Genomic DNA, 18,031 nt, shown 5'->3' with positions numbered 1-18,031 from the left:
CAAACAAGAAAAGAACATTTCCTCTCAAAAACTGGGTAAAAGTAAAGACTCAGACTTCGACCGGAGAGCTGCACGGAGCCCAGGTAGACCAGTAGTGTGTAAGCACAGACAGTAGACTGCAACAGGACAGACATTTCTTTTGCGTTTTCCTCTTCTTTTCCATTGTCCTCTTTGACTCTCTCCTCACCTCTTTTATATCTCTTCCCTTCCCCAAAATGCTTGGATAGACTTGATTTTATTTTCATTCACTGTTAAGGTTCATGGCCATCTTGTACCTCAATGTAAAATTTCACAAACTCCCTTGACATAGGGTGTTTACACATGGCCCTTGCTTATAGCCCAATTACACAACTGGGGAGAATTTATTATTTACAGTCCATCCATAACAAATAATACAAGGTTATGTTATTTCCTTTACAACCAATGGTAATAACATTTAGAAATGGATGGCAGGGGGAAGGTAAAGTTTTTGGCTGTGGTACAGAGCGAATCTAATTGGTTGAGATATAGAGTTTCATGCACCATGCCTTTGTTAGCACTGACATATAATGAGCTGGATGTGTTGGGGTGGTGAATGAAGAGGAAAACCCATTGAGAATGCCTGTCACCATTTGACTTTGGTGACTGAGTAGATGGTGGTGTCACTGGGAGTACAGGATGAGGAGATATTTGGGGCGGGGAGTAGGCTGGGAGGAACTTTTGGGCATGTGGGCCTTTAAGGGTCTTGATGGCAAGCCAGATGGTAATTGCCAGTAGGCAACTGGATATGTATGTTTGAAGGTCTGGGGAGATTAGTGCTTGAAATTATTATGTATTTTAAGTGGTTGTAGAGGTTACGAGTTTGAACAAGATCACATATAGAAAGCGTGTGCTAGAGTGATAAGAGTAAAGCAGAGCCCTTGGGAATACAAATACTTCAGGTTCGCCTTATTCATATCATTCTGGGATTTAGACACAGAATACAGTCTCCTCATGAACATAACCTCCAGGACAGCCTCTTGAGAGTTATCACCATTTTTATTTACTGCTTTTTTTTTTAGTATTGAATATTACTTCGACTCTTCTGCAATACAAGTTTCATATTGTTTAAGGAAAAGATGCAACTTACACTTCTTTGACAGTAGATGTTACAAAATTCCATAAGATGATCATGCCATTTAGGGTTCCAGCAGCTATCAAATTATATCCTTCTACTTGTAGTAAATCAATGCAGTTCACTTCTACACTGATGGCGGGATTCTGAAGAAGGAAGGAAACAAGACTCACCAACCATCAAGAACACAGCATCTAACCACAGTACAAATGCTACATGTGCACACTGCTATTCTGTCATCACCTTGAAACAAAACGTCTTATTATATATTTTTAAAACCCTAGAGCATGCAATTTAGTAAAATCTATTTCTTCTTTTTGGCATTAAAAATTTTTTACTTTGTAGAATTCACTAAAACAACCAGAATATACTCTCCCTCTGCACGGACTCCTTCCGGTTAGCCTTGACTTATTCTTCCTAGACCTGCCAACCATTAGATTACCTTCCATCTTTCTCTCCCCTTCAAACTTCTTGAATATTCTACATTAGCTGTTTCCCCTTAATGACTTTCTCTTACTCATTGTTTGCCTTCTGCTCCATGCCACTCTATGAAAACTTTTTCTAATTATCACCAAGCACTTCCAATCCCAGTGCTACTTGACACTTTTCAGTTGTCTTGCCTCAAGCATTTGTTGGACACATACTACGTTAGGTTCTCGGAATACAAAGTCAAATAGAAGTCTATGACCTGGAGAAACATGTAATATAATTAAAGTTTTAAGATAAAGTGTTGATGACTATACACTTTGAAAGTGCTATCTTGGAGGTATGCACAAAACTTTATAGCAACACAGAAGAGTGACATCTAAATAAGACTAAAGGTCTATTATTCTTGTCACTCTCAATTGCTCTTTCCTTCCTGAAACTCCTTGTTCCCTTGACACCAGGCTCTCCTGGTTTTGCTTGTGTCTGTGTGACTCTTCCTTTTCTGTTTCCTACTTGGTACTCTCTTACTCTACCAACCTTTTAAATATTAATATCCTTGGGGTTTACCTCTGGCCCATTTACTTTTTCCTTTTTCCAACTCTTTCTGGGTAATCTCATCCCCTTATGTTTTAATATTCATCCCAGTGTTAATGACCTAGTAACCTAGTCCAGTCCCCTCCCACCAGCTTCCGGCTGGTTTATTTAATTACTTCTTAGAAATTTTACAGCTATCTCAAAGTTAATATGTCTAACTCAGCACCCCCTTCAAGCACGCTCCTTTATCCTATATCTCATTGGGTAGCACCACATCCCCATCCACATTCAATCAGAATTGCATAAACCACATCCTTGTTAGGTTAGAAATCTTGGCACTGTCCTTGATTTCTTGCCTTCTCTCAGTACCCTCCTCTCCCAACTACATGGCATCAGTCACTAACTAATCAATCACAAGTTCTGCTACTTTTATCAGCTAAATATTTTTGGAAACCTCTCCTTTGTCACCATCCCCACTATCATGGCCTTATATCTTTCAACTAAAACAGTAGCCTATTGCCTGAATCTCCGGCCTTTAGTCTTGTTCCATTTGAAGCTGTCGTCAAGGTAGCATCAAAGATGCTACCAACAAATCTGATCATGTCATGTCTCATTTAAAGCCCATCAGTGGTTTTACACTTCTTATAGGATATTCAAGCTCCTTAACACGGTGAGCATGATCCAGCCCCTACCTATCTGACCATCTCCATGTTCTACCACTCTCAGTTTTTCTTCAGCCATCCTGAGATACTTGTAGTTATCCCTAGCACACCATGCAAGTTCTTACCTCCATGGTTTTTTTTCCCATGTTATCTCCTCCACTTGGGATTCATTTTGTTTTCTCATTTCCGCCTAGAAACTCCCTATCTGAGCCAAGCTGACTCTTGACCTAATTCAGCAATTATCTTCATCAGGACCTCCTCTTCTCCAACACCCCACCGCTCCCCAGCCCAAGCTGCCAAGTTCTCTGCTGTCTCCTAGAGTGCAGGGGTGCAGGTAGCACCCCTCATTAATCTCTGCATTCCCAGTGCTAAGAACAGTGCATCATACATATTAAATGTTCAATAAAAAGGGCTTCATAAATGAAACAGTTTTAGGGAAAGAGAATTTCCATGCACAATCCAATTATTTTTCCTAAGTGACTTTTGCAAACTTTCTATCTATAAAAATATTTAAAGTATGTGGCAAAAAGGAAGTGCTATAAATGCTTAATTATGATAAATACAAATAATAAAGTTTCAAAGTCAGAGATAATTTACATTTGCATTTAAATCCTAAAAGGCATTTCCATTGTACTTCAATAATTTATTGCAACAGTTTTTCTTTTTTTTCAAAGCAATCATTTTTTTGTTACCCGTGTGATAACTTGCCAGCTTCATTGGTTCTGACTCACGGAACATTCGTCTTCTTTCTGTTTTTATTGACTCCAAGCAAAGGAACATAGGGCTGAACCCGTAAGTGTTTCCAACAGCGTGTAGAGTTGGAAGAAGTGGGCTAGAACTACTCCATGAGGAGACACAGTTTGTTCTTCTATCTTCTGTGCATATCACATGATAATGTTATCATGACATAGTCACTCTATATCTTGATTTCAAAATCCTTTTAGCAAACAATAAAATCTACTTATGATTTAAACCAGCATTGAATGAAATCCGAATTGCAGTGCTAAAGTGATTTATTTCAATCTGAGGAAAAATAATACAATATTTTGTATTGTGAAACAAGCTGTATTATTCTCTCTCAAATTAAATTATGGTTGTTTCGCTAATGACAGCAGTGAAAAATGTAAGGCTTTCTTCAATTGCTCCCTCTGTGACTTGCAGTTTTCCTGCACTCTTCAGTGTCTGATCACTTATCCCTGTAAAAGCTGAAAAGCATTAGTAGTTTGAGCTAGTATTAGAGTAAGCAAAGAAAGTTGATGGTCTCATTAAAAAAAGAGACCAATTGGGCTGAACTTTTATAAGAAGAGGACAGCTTCCTCATTTCTCTGTCCTTCAGCCTGAAACATACACCCTGCACACTTCACCCCTCAGGTGTGCACACGCTCCTGCCACACTGAGCAGGTGTCAGAACCTCACAAGAATAGTTTTCTCAAGAGATTTTAAACTAATTTATCTAGGTTCAATATATACAGCTATTTCTGAAATATTTTGAAATGTGCTCAGACTCTAGTCAGTAGTTATTAACCTTTTCTCGGTCACAAATGCCTCTAAGAATCTTTAAAAAAAAAGCCATATTAGAATATTACTCAGGCATAAAGGAATGAGCTACAGATATATGCAGTGACATACACAAATCTCAAAAACATTATACTAATTTAGAGAGACTTTAAGTATACAGTATATAATTCCACTTACATGACATTCTAGAACAGGGAAAAGCAAATCTATGGTAAAAAAATTAGAATAGTGGTTGCCTTTGGGTGAGCAGTAAGTATTGACTAGGCAGAGGCGTGGAGGAACTTTCTGCAGTGATGGTAATGTTCTTAATCTTTTTTTTTTGGTGAGCAAGTTTGGCCCTGAGCTGACATCTGTGCCAGTCTTCCTCTATTTTGTATATGGGATGGCACCACAGCATGGCTTGATGAGCAGTGTACAGGTCTTGGCCCAAGATCCAAACCTGTGAGCCCCCGGCCACTGAAGTGGAGTGCGTGAACTTAACCACTATGCCACTGGGCCAGCACCTGTTCTTAATCTTGATAGCGGTTTGGATTGTGTGTGTTCCCGTTTAAATTCCTTGAATAGCATACTTAATTTTTGTGCATTTTATCTTATGTAAATTTCACTAAAAAACGATGCCATAAACAAACAGTGAACTCTAGTTAAAGGTTCATACACTGAAGTGTTTAGGGGTGATACGTATTGTATCTTCAATTTATTTTGAAATACATTTAAAAAACAAGACGGATTGAAGGATGGGTAGAGGATGGATGGGTGAATAGGTGTGTGATGAAGCAAATACTGCAAAATGTGAAGGGTAAAATTTAAGTGGAGGGACGTATGGGTGTTCATTGTACAGTACTGTCAAGCGTTCTACATGTTTGAAAATTTCCATAAGACAGTGTTGGAAAAGAAAAAGCTGTGGACCCTGCAATCCTCAGAAAAAGAAGTTTTGGACATAATTTCAGAGGCTTTTGGAGCTGCAGAAGCCCGCCGTGTACTCTGACTCTGCAGCTTTGAGGAGGCTCTGTGAGGTGCTTGTCACGAGATGCTTCTCTGTTCCTGTGTGTGGGAAACAGAATCGACTCCTTGCAGTCTACTTACAACTTTAGAATTCAGAGAATATTCTGTGAAAAATAGTCTGCTGATACACTTTCCTTATTTAGATTTTAAAACAATAGAAGCAGCAACAACAAAAAAATTAACCAAGCGGTGTCACCAGAGCAAGATAAGAACCTTTAAAAAAACGAAACCTGTGAAAAGAAAAAGCTGGAATTTTATTAACTGACAGTGGAAAATCTAGTTAAAATTGTATAATGTAAAAATCGTGAAAAATAGTTGGCCAGAAAAAAGTGAATGTTGTTTTGTGACCTCTTGAGATGACCCCAAACTTACCCTTTTTTTCAAAATCTAGGATAAGTAAAGCACCCAGCTATTTTTAGATGCAAAGATGAAGTGCTAATAAAATCCCTGAGTGGAGCCTGGAGAACATGTGTGATTATCTCCAATTCCTGATAAACTGCTGCAAACTCATCTGACTAACTGCCCAGAAGTGAGCATCACCATGGCAAAAATGACCACACACAAAAAGAAAGCACAAGGAAGAAACTGGGAATAAATATTTGGAACTTATATCACAAAGGACTAATATCCCTAAAATATATTCCTAATTATTTATACACATATGTATGTGTGTGTGTATTCCTTATACTCCTAATATATTAAGAGCTTTTTAAAATATTAGGAAAAAAAGCTAGATAGAAAAATGGACAAAAGATATCAATAGACAAATGATCCATATACATAAAAAGATGTTACAATCATTCATACAGGAGAAATGGAGGGGCTGGCCCCGTGGCCGAGTGGTTAAGTTCGTGCGCTCTGCTTCGGTGGCCCAGGGTTTCTCCAGTTCAGATACTGGGCACAGACCTGGCACTGCTCATCTGGCCATGCTAAGGCAGTGTCCCACCTAGCACAACCAGAGGCACTCACAACTAGAATATACAACTATGTACTGGGGGGCTTTGGGAAGAAGAAGAAGAAAAAAAGAGAAGATTGGCAACAGTTGTTAGCTCAGATGCCAATCTTTAAAAAAAAAAAAAAGAGAGAGAGAGAAATGGAAAATAAAATATGCCAAGTAACAATTTTTCATCTATCATATTTGAACAAATCTAGAAGTTTGACAGATACACTGTTGGCAAAGCTGTGGGGAAGTAGGCAATTTCATACATTACTAGTGAGAATGCAAAATTGTGTAACTGCTGTGGAGGAAAGTTTGGCAATGCCTGGGAAGATTACATTAGCATTTACTTTTTGACCTAGAAATCTCTCTTCTAGGAATCTATCTCAAAGATAGATTCAAAAATTTGAAATGTCATATGCATAAGGCTATTTGTTATAGCACTATTTATAATTGGAAAAGATTGGAAACTACCCAAATGTCCACCCACAGAGGGCTAATTGAATAAACTATAGTACATCCATACAAATGAAATACTATGGAGTTTTCAAAAAGAAAGATGAAATATCTATACAAACAGGGGCATACCGCAATAGGCAAAAGGTGGAAGCAACCCAAGTGTCCATCAATGGATGAACAGATAAACAACATGTGGTATATACATACAATGGAATATTATTCAGCCCTAAAAAAGAAGAAAATTCTGGCATATGCTACAACATGAATGAAGCTTGAGGACATTATGCTAAGTGAAGCAAGCCAGTCCCAAAAGGACAAATACCATGGCATCGTCAATGGCTGTGATGTCCAAAAAAAGACAACCAGTCATTATGTGAATCTTGATGGAACCACATGACACCATGTACTACGGTGACCTCCATGTACTATGGAGTCATAAAAAGAATCAAAGCTGTATACAATTAAGCCACTAGATACATTACCAGATTAAAAGAAGTACAGGAAAACTTAAATTACATCACAAGGGTGCAATCAACAAAATCCAGAAAATGTGAAACTATAGCACCAACTGTCCAGCATCTTCAATAAATTGCAAGGGAGAAAAAGAGAGATGGAAAGATATCTATAGATTAAAAAAAGACAAGAGATTTATCAACCAAATGCAACAAATGGACCTTGTTTGGATCCTAGTTGAAACAAACTAAAAAAAATTAAGAGGAAATCTGGGAAATTTGAACAAAATGAATATGCGATGATATTAAGGACGTCTTGTAAGTGATTTTAGAAAATATTTGAGAAAATGATAGTATCATCTTTTTGAGTCATTATCATTTAGAGATACATACTGAAATCTTTAGAAATGAAATGACACAATGTCTGAGATTTGCTTCAAAATAATCCATTGTTAGTGGTCGTGAGGAAGTGGTAGGAATAAAGGGGAATAAGCTTGGCCACACATAGATCATTTTTCAAGCTGAGTGTTAGTACATGGTAGTGCATTGTGGAACTTCTTATTTTCTCTACTTTCGGGTATGTTTGTAATTTTCCATAATAAAAAGGAAAAAAAATCAAGAAATAAAATTTACCGTAACATGTTGAGAAGAGTGTTTCTCAACCATCAGCTCGACATCTGGAAAGGGAATAGCCATGCTCCTGTCTTTAGTAGATGTCCTCACATGCACAACGCGGCTCCCGGATTGTAGAACAGGCACGACATCCGGCAGCTCCCAGATCACCACAAGGCAAACGTCATCTTCCTTACCCTGCAGTAGAAAGCCAGTGAGTACATGAAAAATTCAATCAGTTATTTTATTCTGAGCTATTTTAAAGACAGAGAAAAACAGAACATACAGTGATGTACCTACCACCCAGCTTTATCAAATCCTAAGTCCCATCTCCCCAGCCCTATTCTGATTCCTCTTTCTTCTTCCCTCTCCAGAGGTAACAGGTGACCTGAATATGCTGTTAGCTATGAAAGTTTTCATATGTCCACATAAACTTATACATATATACGACATATACATATATTACATTTTATATATTCATATATACAAATACATATATATATATAAAGATATTACCTTCAGGCTTTTAACCTTTTAATAAACATTGTCAAGCTCTATGGATTCTTCTACTTCCTTGTTTCACTTAATATTACATTTTTGAGATGTATACAAGTTATTTACCTGGAGCTCTAGTTCATTTATTTTTATTTTTATTTATTTATTTATTTATTGTGAGGAAGATTAGCCCTGAGCTAACATCTGCCAATCCTCCTCTTTTTTTCTGAGGAAGACTGGCCCTGAGCTAACATCCGTGCCCATCTTCCTCTACTTTATATGTGGGACGCCTACCACAGCATGGCTTGCCAAGTGGTGCCATGTCTGCACCAGGGATCCAAACTGGTGAACCCCAGGCCACCGAAGTGGAACATGTGCAGTTAACCGCTGTGCCAACGGGCCGGCCCAAGTTCATTTATTTTTAACAGCTTTATAGTATTGTATGAATATACTACAATCTACTTATCTATTCTCCTAGTGATGGATGTTCAGGTTGTTGCCAATTTTCCACTGTTTGTTTTTGTGGCCAGGTGTCGTAGTTTTTAGAGCATATGCCTGAAGTAGAATTACCAAGTTGTAAGAGATGCGCATTATCAGCTTTACCAGGTATTGCCAAATGGCCAGAGTAGTGTTAGTATTTCCACTCCCACCAGGAGTAGATAAGAATTCTCCTTTCTTCACGTTCTTGCCAACACTTGGTTTTACTTGATTAAAAAGATTTTTTTTGCTTATCTGATGGGTTTGAAATAGGACATTTAAAACTTAATTTAGGATTTATTAATTATATTAATCACATTGTCCTGATTTAGTGAGTTGAGCATTTTTTCATATGTTTGTGAGCCATCTGGGTTTCCTTACCTGTCCTTTGTCAATTTTCCTCTTGGGCTGTTTGTTTTTCTTCCAGATTTGTGGATTCCTTTAGCTATTCTGGTTTCTAATCCTTTCTCAGTTACCTGGGGTACAGTAGTCTTTTCATAGTCTGTGACTTGTCTTTTCAATTTGTTTTTAATACGTGTTTATTTTTAATTTAAATATAGTAAAGATATCTTTTTGATATCCTATCTGTGAATATGGTATATCTCTCCATATTTTCAGGTTATTTTTTTATATCCTTTAAAAATTTTTTTCACAAAACTCTTGCATAGTTTTTGTTGAATTTATTTTAGGTACCTTATACTTTTGTTGCTATTGTAATATAATAATTTATTCTGTTTTCTAATTGGTTATTATTGATGAGAGGCTGTTAATTCTTGAATTTTGAATTTTGGTTTGGGAATAAAAGCCAAATTCTTAAGCTTAGTTATTTTGCTAGCAGAGCAGAGATCTGTTAGCTTAAAGCAGCTGTGATAAAGTGGAGAGAATATTGGTCTTGCGTGCAGACAACAGATTTCTAGTCTTAGTTCTAGTGAGAGCTTGGGCATAGTACATATCTTCTTTGGACCTTATTTTCCTTATTTGTAAAATGAGGACTTTAGCTAGTTGAGGGATAAAAGTCCTTCCATTTCTTAAAGCTTGTGTTTCCAGATGATGTAAGATCTCTATCTCATATCTATGTTAATCTAAAAGTATAGACCCGTGGTCCTCCTACCCACTAGTTGATTCTTTGGTTAGAGTTTGTGCCGTTGTGGGGCAGAGGGCATCTCAGTGATGTGCCAACAGTGATCAGATATTAACAGATCGAGTCCCAGCTAAGGCAGAGTCATGTGCCGCCTTGTTGGTATGAGTTGGCTACAGTGGTTTGAATAGGTTTAGCTGGTTTCAGTTGAACCACTTAAGACACTGGCTCTCAGACTTGCCAAATTCTTGGAGTAAAATTTAAAACAGAATTTTGGAATATCGACTTAGATTTACTAACATTTAATTTTACCAAGAGAGGACATGGGAGAGAAGGGGACTGGGAACTCTCCCATCGCTTTGTGAAAAGAAAGGCCGCATTTCAACACAAAAGAGGAGGAAAGGTAGAATCTTAAAATTTAAAAAGTAAAATTAGCTTTATGAAAAATTACCCTTCTTTTCTTCATTTCATCCCTAAGTGGTAAAACCCTTTATCTCAGAGTGGAATTGGCAGATAGGCCCTTAAGAATTGGTGCCTTAGGAAAACAGCAGTTGTCATAACGCTGAGAGCATGGATCATGTTCATGACTTCATAAAGACAGATCATGTGCTTTCACGAATAGCGCCATATTTGTAGACCCGTGAAGTGATGTGGATAGAAGGAAGGCAAATAAAGAGAAATAATCGGGCCTATTAGAATTTGAACTATTTTTCGGTTGATTAATCAAAATCTCTGAACTCCCACAGTGCTTTGTTCATAATGTTAGCACAATGATCTCTCACCAACCTATGGTTTTCACCAACAAGGGTTTGGGCGGTGGGGGGAGGGCGGGGAGGGTCAAATTTATCAAAAATTTTATGTAGGCAGAATGCAATTCTACCTCCTTAAATCTGAGGTCATGAAAAAGGTTATTGTTTCCCTCTCTCATGGCCTATGAAGTTGTCTTCACAGGCCAGTCAGTTTATAATCTGCCCTCCCACTACATGGCTGGCAGACCATGCCCAGGAGAGCTCGTCCAGTGAGGATCTGTGAGAAGACCAGGCAGTTGCACAAGCATTTTTCTGAGACTTGAGAAAATAAAGCCAAGAATATAAGTGCAAGAGAGACATTACATTTCAAGCCATTAAGGACTGGTTTGAAGACATTAAAAAGAAGTACATAAAACTTATGTGGACTCTGCATTAGCTCGTAATGCATTAGCAATGGTGCCTGAATAACTGAGTGTGACTACTGAAGCACTTTTTGTTTGTTTGTTTTTCGGTGCACCTGGAGTCTGGGGAGATAGCGGTTTGGTACATCTTTCCTCCTTTCCTTGGCAACTCCAACTCTAGGAAGGAACCACCTTCCTGCCCCCAGCAGTTTCTGGGGGCAAGCAGGGAAATGGGGTTTGGAGTTTGGGGAAAGAAAGTTATTATGGATCTTGTTCCCCTCTAGGCTGAGCAAAAGCCTGGGGACCAGGGTGGGAGAGAGTCCAAAGTTGAGATTTGCACGTGGTGGTTCATCTGCAAATACGCTTAAATCCCCAGAGGTAATGGTGGAGGGGACAATGTGAGGCTTGACATGTGCCTGGTGCTCCTTGCCTCCAAGGAGTTGAGGAGTAACTGAACAGGTGGACTAAGCCTTCTGTACTTTTGAAATTGGGAGAGTGAGGAGAGAATGGGCAGCAGAGACATTTACTCTTGGTGGCTCCACATGAACTGCTGTGGGGACAGCTAAACCACCAGCTCTCAGGAAGAACATGGCTATGCATCCCACCCTTTTAGGATTGCTACCTCTTGTGTTTTTCTAGTAACCAAGCTCCAGTGAGCAGAAAAAGAAATATAGCTCAGGGGGCCTAGCATCCAGAAAGAAGAACAGACAGAACAGCAGAACAGATCCCAGACTAACTAGAACTGATGGGAAGTGTGATAACTTGAGCAAATCTGCAGAATACTCAGGGAAGTTCAAGACAGAGACAAAAACAACACATTATCTTCAAATTTTAGTTGATGAGCTGAAGGAGAATCAGTTCCTGTTTGAGACTTGAACTAATAGCCTAGAAGAAGAGAAAATATTTCAAAACAGTCGGCAAAACTAACAAGAATTAGAAAACATAAAGAAAAATATAAGAGATTTGGAGGCTAGGTTCAGAAGACTCAATATACAAATAGTATGGCTTCCTGAATTAGAAAGAGAAACAGATACAGAAGAAACACCTAATAAACAAAAGATAATACAAATTACTCCTGAGCTGGAAGAAATACCTAGGACTGCAGATTGCAAAGTCTCCTGTGGAATTGATGAGAAAAGATATACAAATAGGCATAATGTAAAACTTTAAACTTTATGGACAAAGATAATGTCTTGTAAGTTTGCAGAGAGAAAGAATAGGTTACCTATAAAGGAAAAAGAACCGGACCAGCAGTTGCTCATTGCCAACGTCATCACTTCATCATCTCTGACTTGAGTGACATATAGACTTCTGATTAAAAAGTCCTGTAACTCAAGAATGCCAAAATATTTCCCAAGAGTCGGTACCAATTTACACCAACATTAGCAGTGTATTAACACTCCTATTATTCCACAGCCTTGCTAAAACTTTATTATCAGACATTTTTTAAATCAATCTATTGGGTGTACTATATCTGTTGTAATTCTAATTTGAATTTCTTGGCGTACTAATAAAGTTTAGCAACTTTTCACATGTTTTTTGGCCATTTGGGTTTTCTGTTTTATGAAGTGCCTGTTTTAATTTTTCTGTTGAACTGTTTACCTTATTTATTATCTAAAAACTTTGGATACTAATCCAGTTAGTTATTATATATTGCAAACATCTTCTTTAACTCTACTCTTGTCTTGTTAGTTTAGTGTAATCAAATATATCCATCTTTTTCATTATAATTAGTGAATTTTGAGTCTTAAGATATGTCTTTATCCTGAGTTCATAAACCGTCTCCTATATTAATTGTTAAAAACTGTATTGTTTTGTCTTTTAATTAAAGTGTTGAAGTCATTAATCCACAAAGAATAGTCTTCAATAGGAGACCAAAAGTTAGAGTTTTTCTCCATATGACTGTGTAGTTCTCCAAATCTATTTGCTAGAAAGAATATTCTTGCCACACAAATCTGCTATGCCACTTCTATTGTGTTTGGACCTGTTTTTAGTCTATGGCTCTCTATGCCCAAACCTCGTTGTCTTGTTTCCCCGTGGGCTTAATTATTCTGACTCTGGTTGAGATGAAGACACCTTCCTTCAGGATGGATTTGTGTGTGTTTTTGCCAGGTGCCTCGTGGAACTTCCAGTTTGGGACCACCTTAAACCAAGTTCATGGTTGAGATTTCCTTGACCACCTCAGCACTGTCAATCTAGGTTGCAAATGCATGTGAGCTCCTCCCTGCAGTCACAGCTTCTCAGGGACAGGGTTTTGTCTTGTCTTGTTTTGCTTTCGTCTTCCCCTTGCTTCCTCCCTGCATGGGATAGTGTGCCCCTGCTTCCCTTGGCGGCCTTTCCCGCATTGCTCCCCGGAGACTGGCTTCTTTCTTCCTCGTTCACCCTTAACTTGATGTGGTAACTTTTGGGTCCCAGCATATCGTGGACATGGTAGTAACCTCCTTGCCTTACACGGGTCCTGGGCCTTGACTTCTTTGCCCCTTCTGACCTGATGAGTCTCCAAAATTGAACCCAGTTTGCTTAGGAAAACGCCCTCAGGACAAAAGCAACAGTGGCGTTTTGGTTCTTAATTTACCTCTCTCATTCTCCATTTGCCCTCAAATTTTTGTCTGCTATTTACTAACTGCGATGTCAACTCTTTAATGCTAATTAGGAGACTTAGAAACTATTTCAGCCAGAACTTTTAGTTGTTTTCAGTGGAGGGTTGGTCTGAGTAGTCTAGTTCACAAACACCTTATTTTTCATATCTAGATATCAAGTATCTAGCACATTTGGAGCACACAAAATGTTTCTTGAATTGTGCTGAATTTAGCTGGAAACCAGTGGAATGAGAAATCTTCCCTGACTCCCAGATTAGGCCGGGCACCACCCACCATCACAAGCTTCTGTGGCACCTTGTGCAGCACTCCTAACACCCGGAATCGGTGGATCAGTACCAGTCCTGCTTATTAAATTGTAAGTCCCTTGGTGAAAAGGAAGATATCTTTCTGGTCCATGGTAAACTTTTGGCAAATGCTCACTGAAAAAAAATGAGTGAATGAAAGTATTCTAGAGAATAATTATGTAAATAAAACCATATTTTATTTTAACTAGGCAAATAATAATAAGTAAATAATAATATGCTAATAATAATAAAGTAAGTGTGCTTTCAACATTATCCTTGTTGTAAAGTTCCCCCCTCTGACATTAATAAAAATTCCCTAAACACCCCATACATTTACTGTTGTATACCTTACCAGAGTTTTCCTGTATTTCTTTATTCTCTCAATCCTTAATGAACACCTACTCTGGACACAGCAAGAATACAAATATGCATGCGAGGTTTTCAGTCCTCATTAAGTTTAATCTATGGATTCTGGAGACAGGGAGAACCAGAATAATCAATCAAAACGCCACAGTTGAACTAAAACAGTTTTCTTGTAGGAACAGCACCATACTGCTTTTTGCAAATCTTGTAAAAGGAGCGTTTGTAACAACAGACCTTATCTGTTAGGAAGGGCATGTAGATGGTCAATTGCAGTAACTTGAAGTGAAATCAACACCCTGCCGTGTTTTAGAGTGCATTACCAAGAAATTCCTTTCTCCAGTGCCCTTTAGGATTCCTCGGACAACAAGGGAAGGACATATTGAATCAGGGAAGTTTTTCGCTCCTTTTTTCCAACAGTAGGGCATTCAGTCATCTTAATCAATGCTGGTACTTCATGATTACCACTCTGATTTGAGACTTTTTTTTTCCTGATCTTAGCTTTCAGAAGAGAATTAATAAAGGCAATGAGTCCTTGAGTTCTCGGCAGGGAGAGATCCACTCAATAGCCAGGATAAATGATCTAGCTTGCATTTTGAATATGAAGAAGGTATTAGCATTCTTAGCTGGGAATAGACTCCAGAAAAAAGAAATTAGCCTACCTCAATCCTCCCAAAACAGCTCTGAGCATATTGCATCATTAACCTTAGGTAAACAAAGCAATTTTGATGACAAACTGAGAAAGTGACTTGAGCATCCCTGAACACGTTATGGGTGATAAGGGACAGAGAGGAGTCATGGCTCCCTTTCACAGTGCCTGCTGGGGAGCAGCTCTGCCAGGGAATTACCCCCAGATGAGGGTATAAGCAATGTCGGAGGTGGCAGCTGTGTGTACGTTTAACCTTTCTGATACCTTCTTAGAGGATGCTGACTAATCCTCAGCCAACGCTGGATGAGTGGGATGCTGTGGCTGAGCAGCCACTGTTTCCTGCTCTTTGCTTGTACCTGGGCAAGGTGAATTAGGAGCACCCAGGAAGGGTGGCGGAGGACGGCTATCCTCAGCTGGCTGGCAGGAAGGGCGTTAAATGGGGATTATCCAGTGACTCAGTTGACTTTCCCGAGAAGAGCATGTAGGGTACAAGTATGAACGTGGGACTGCCAACCTGGAGCATTTTGATCTTCCCGTTGCGCTCCAGGGCGAGGATCAGATACTGATGCTTCTCCTGAGCTTTCAGGAAAACCAGGCGATGCAGCCAGTGCTCCTCCTCCTTCCAGTCCTTTCCTTCTGGCAACACTTTCATCTCTTGCCCGCTGCCGAAGTCCCAGATTTTAACTGTTCCTGAGCACACAGAGAAAAGACTGTGTGGTAAAAATAACGTGTGGAAGGCTTGGCTTTTATCTCAGAGAAAATGGATCTAATTGAAAGCTTGCTGCCAACAAATTATCTTCTATTTATTTCCTCCTAAGACTGACGTGTGAGTCTCGCTGGCCTTGCTGTGCACGTGTATTTCTGTGTGCCTTGATTTGTCACAGGCTGATACAAAAGCACAGGACCAGGCAATGACTGGACTCTTGTGACAGTTTTCTTTGAAACTCTCAGACTCCTGTCTGAGCTTTCTGTCTTAAGTGAATCTTTTCTGCCTTTAGTCTCCCAATGCTTTAGTTTGCTAAATACCCCTCGATTTCTGTCTATTGAATATTGTGCCACAATTATTATTAATAGTAAAAGATCATTCCAATAATGTCACATTTCCTAAGGTGCTGCATGTTTTAGGCCGTTAGCTCTCACTGGGTCATGAAAGGTGTAAGGGAATCCTGGCAGGTGGAAACCATCAAGCTTTGAGTTGTTTTGTTGGTTACATGGGAAGGAAATGCAAAAGGAGTATCGAGTTTCTCCCTATGTTTGACATCATACTTTCTTTATGGTTAACTTTGTTTGATTTAGGGGATCTTGATGAAAGGGCCAGAAGGGGTGCTAATCTAGGTAGACGCTGAATGCCTCTTTCTACGTCCTTACTCGGTGTAGAGAATTATCTTCAAACATGGGTTTTTTCCACAGTCATCTCAGGTTTAGGATCCAATGGACCGCCCCTCTCTGCACTTTCATCCTCTCCCTAAACTCAGCTCCGCCCTCCTGCTTCTACCCCAGCTCTAATGCTGCTGGACATTCAGAATGTATTCACTGCGCTGTTTTCCTCCCTCATGCCAGGTTCTCTTCATCAGCAATACTCATGACCCCCATCATTTGTTTGTTTGTTCACTAAGAACATCATTTAACATCGCTTAAACCCTTCCTATTTACCCAGCACTGTGGTAGGAGCCGGGGATGGAAGGTGAACAGGCGTAGTTCCTGCCCTCAAGGACGTTATCATCTTGTAGGAAAATAGTCACACAAACAATTAAAAGAAACGATCATGCTCCCATTCATTCCTGGGTATGGGGACCACAGTCTCATGGCCCAGATTTCCTGCTCCCTCGGGACGTTGGCGGTCAGATTTAGTGGGGCAGAGGGCAGGGAAAGGTACTGCTTAGCTCTTTCTAGGTGGTGGGTGGTTGGGAGTGAGAGGGACTGCTGGCTTGTGGGCAGAGCTGCTCTGGGAGTAACAGACTCTTACTTTCTGAGGTGTACTAGACCCAGGATCTTTGTCAATTAACATACGTGTCTCTGGAGAGGACAAACTGTCAATATTTAAAAGAATTCTAGACTTTAGCACTAACAAAATGAAATATGACTTGCTTGCATGAAAATAATACTATCTCAGTGATGTATAAGAATTGCTTAATACTTATGCCTGATCATGGTTGTGCACATTGCTCAGACTTTCTGTTATAACTAAGCGTCTCATGTTTGCAGCGTGTGCTTACAGAGCAGGAGGACTGCTTCTCAGGAGCTGTCCCACGTGAAGAGTTGTTGCAGTATTCACACCCCGTCAACTCAGTATTCATGAGTTTACTTCACGTGTATTATTATCTGCTCACACTTTGAAAATCAGACTTCCACATCAGGATGTTCACTTAATCCATTAATTGGCTCCCAAGCCAGAATTTATTTGGTCAATACATCCCTAGATTAAATATATTCTGAGTAGTGCATGTAGTTGGTCATAGTGTCTAGATAAAGCAATTCTTTCATGGCAGTTCAAAGTGAGGTGAAAGGTGAGGCAGGCCACAGCTCTCTAGTTCCAGGAAGTTCTATGCAGCATCCACAGCTCGAGGAGCATCAAATGACACAGCATAGCCTGAGCCTGACAGGCCTCTCAAGTGTGACATGGCACATGCCCTCAAGGACCTTAGGCAAATCCACCATGGAATTCTAGGTGTTACATAACAAAGTTGGCTGGATGTTTGTCTGGTCCCCAAATCTACTGTCAGTAAAAATATTATGAGCAAGCACTGTATCTAATGTCTATCCCTTAGCTGATGGTACCCAAAAGTAGAAGGACAGAACGAGTCAGTGCAACATAGATGAGTTCCACCAAAGATGGAATGAGATGGTTTGTGTGGAAGACTTTTGCAACCTGTAGAACAACTATGTAAGTGTAATGTCAGGTATTGATTATTTTGAACATCAACATCAGGACACTAACGCCCCTCAGAGCAGAGTCCCTCACCATTCAGTCAGGCACTGCAGTCTCATGCATGCTCACATATTCCAGCCTGATCCGCGCTCTCCCACTAACCCAAACAACTAATGAGTTCCTAGCATGACTTCTCAGGACACTAAAGCTGGGAGGCCATATTCGGGATGTTAATCTGACCATTATATGCTCCTGTGGCAAAAAGAAATCCAGTCTCATCAATAGCTGCAGAAGTCAGTTCAACGTTGAATCCATGAGGGTCTAAAATCTGGTATATTTGGAGGCCAGTCTCAAGTTCCCATACCTGTAGGAAA

General features: G+C 39.5%; 1 protein-coding gene across 1 annotated transcript in view; it reads right to left on the bottom strand.

The window, feature by feature from the left end:
- Positions 1-18,031, bottom strand: part of WDR64 (WD repeat domain 64) — a 115,825-nt gene that overhangs the window by 30,575 nt on the left and 67,219 nt on the right. Inside the window, exons 13-16 of the mRNA XM_014858920.3 lie at positions 17,898-18,021; positions 15,303-15,478; positions 7,717-7,893; positions 1,109-1,239 (exon numbers count right to left, since the gene is read on the bottom strand). Of these exons, the coding sequence (XP_014714406.1) occupies positions 1,109-1,239; positions 7,717-7,893; positions 15,303-15,478; positions 17,898-18,021 (608 nt within the window). The remainder of the gene's footprint in view (positions 1-1,108; positions 1,240-7,716; positions 7,894-15,302; positions 15,479-17,897; positions 18,022-18,031) is intronic.

The sequence above is a fragment of the Equus asinus genome, chromosome 30, assembly GCF_041296235.1.
Source record: "Equus asinus isolate D_3611 breed Donkey chromosome 30, EquAss-T2T_v2, whole genome shotgun sequence".
In the NCBI taxonomy this organism is placed as follows: Eukaryota; Metazoa; Chordata; class Mammalia; order Perissodactyla; family Equidae; genus Equus; species Equus asinus.
The sequence above is the reverse complement of the archived record's forward strand: the minus strand, read 5'-3'. Positions and strand labels throughout refer to the sequence as shown.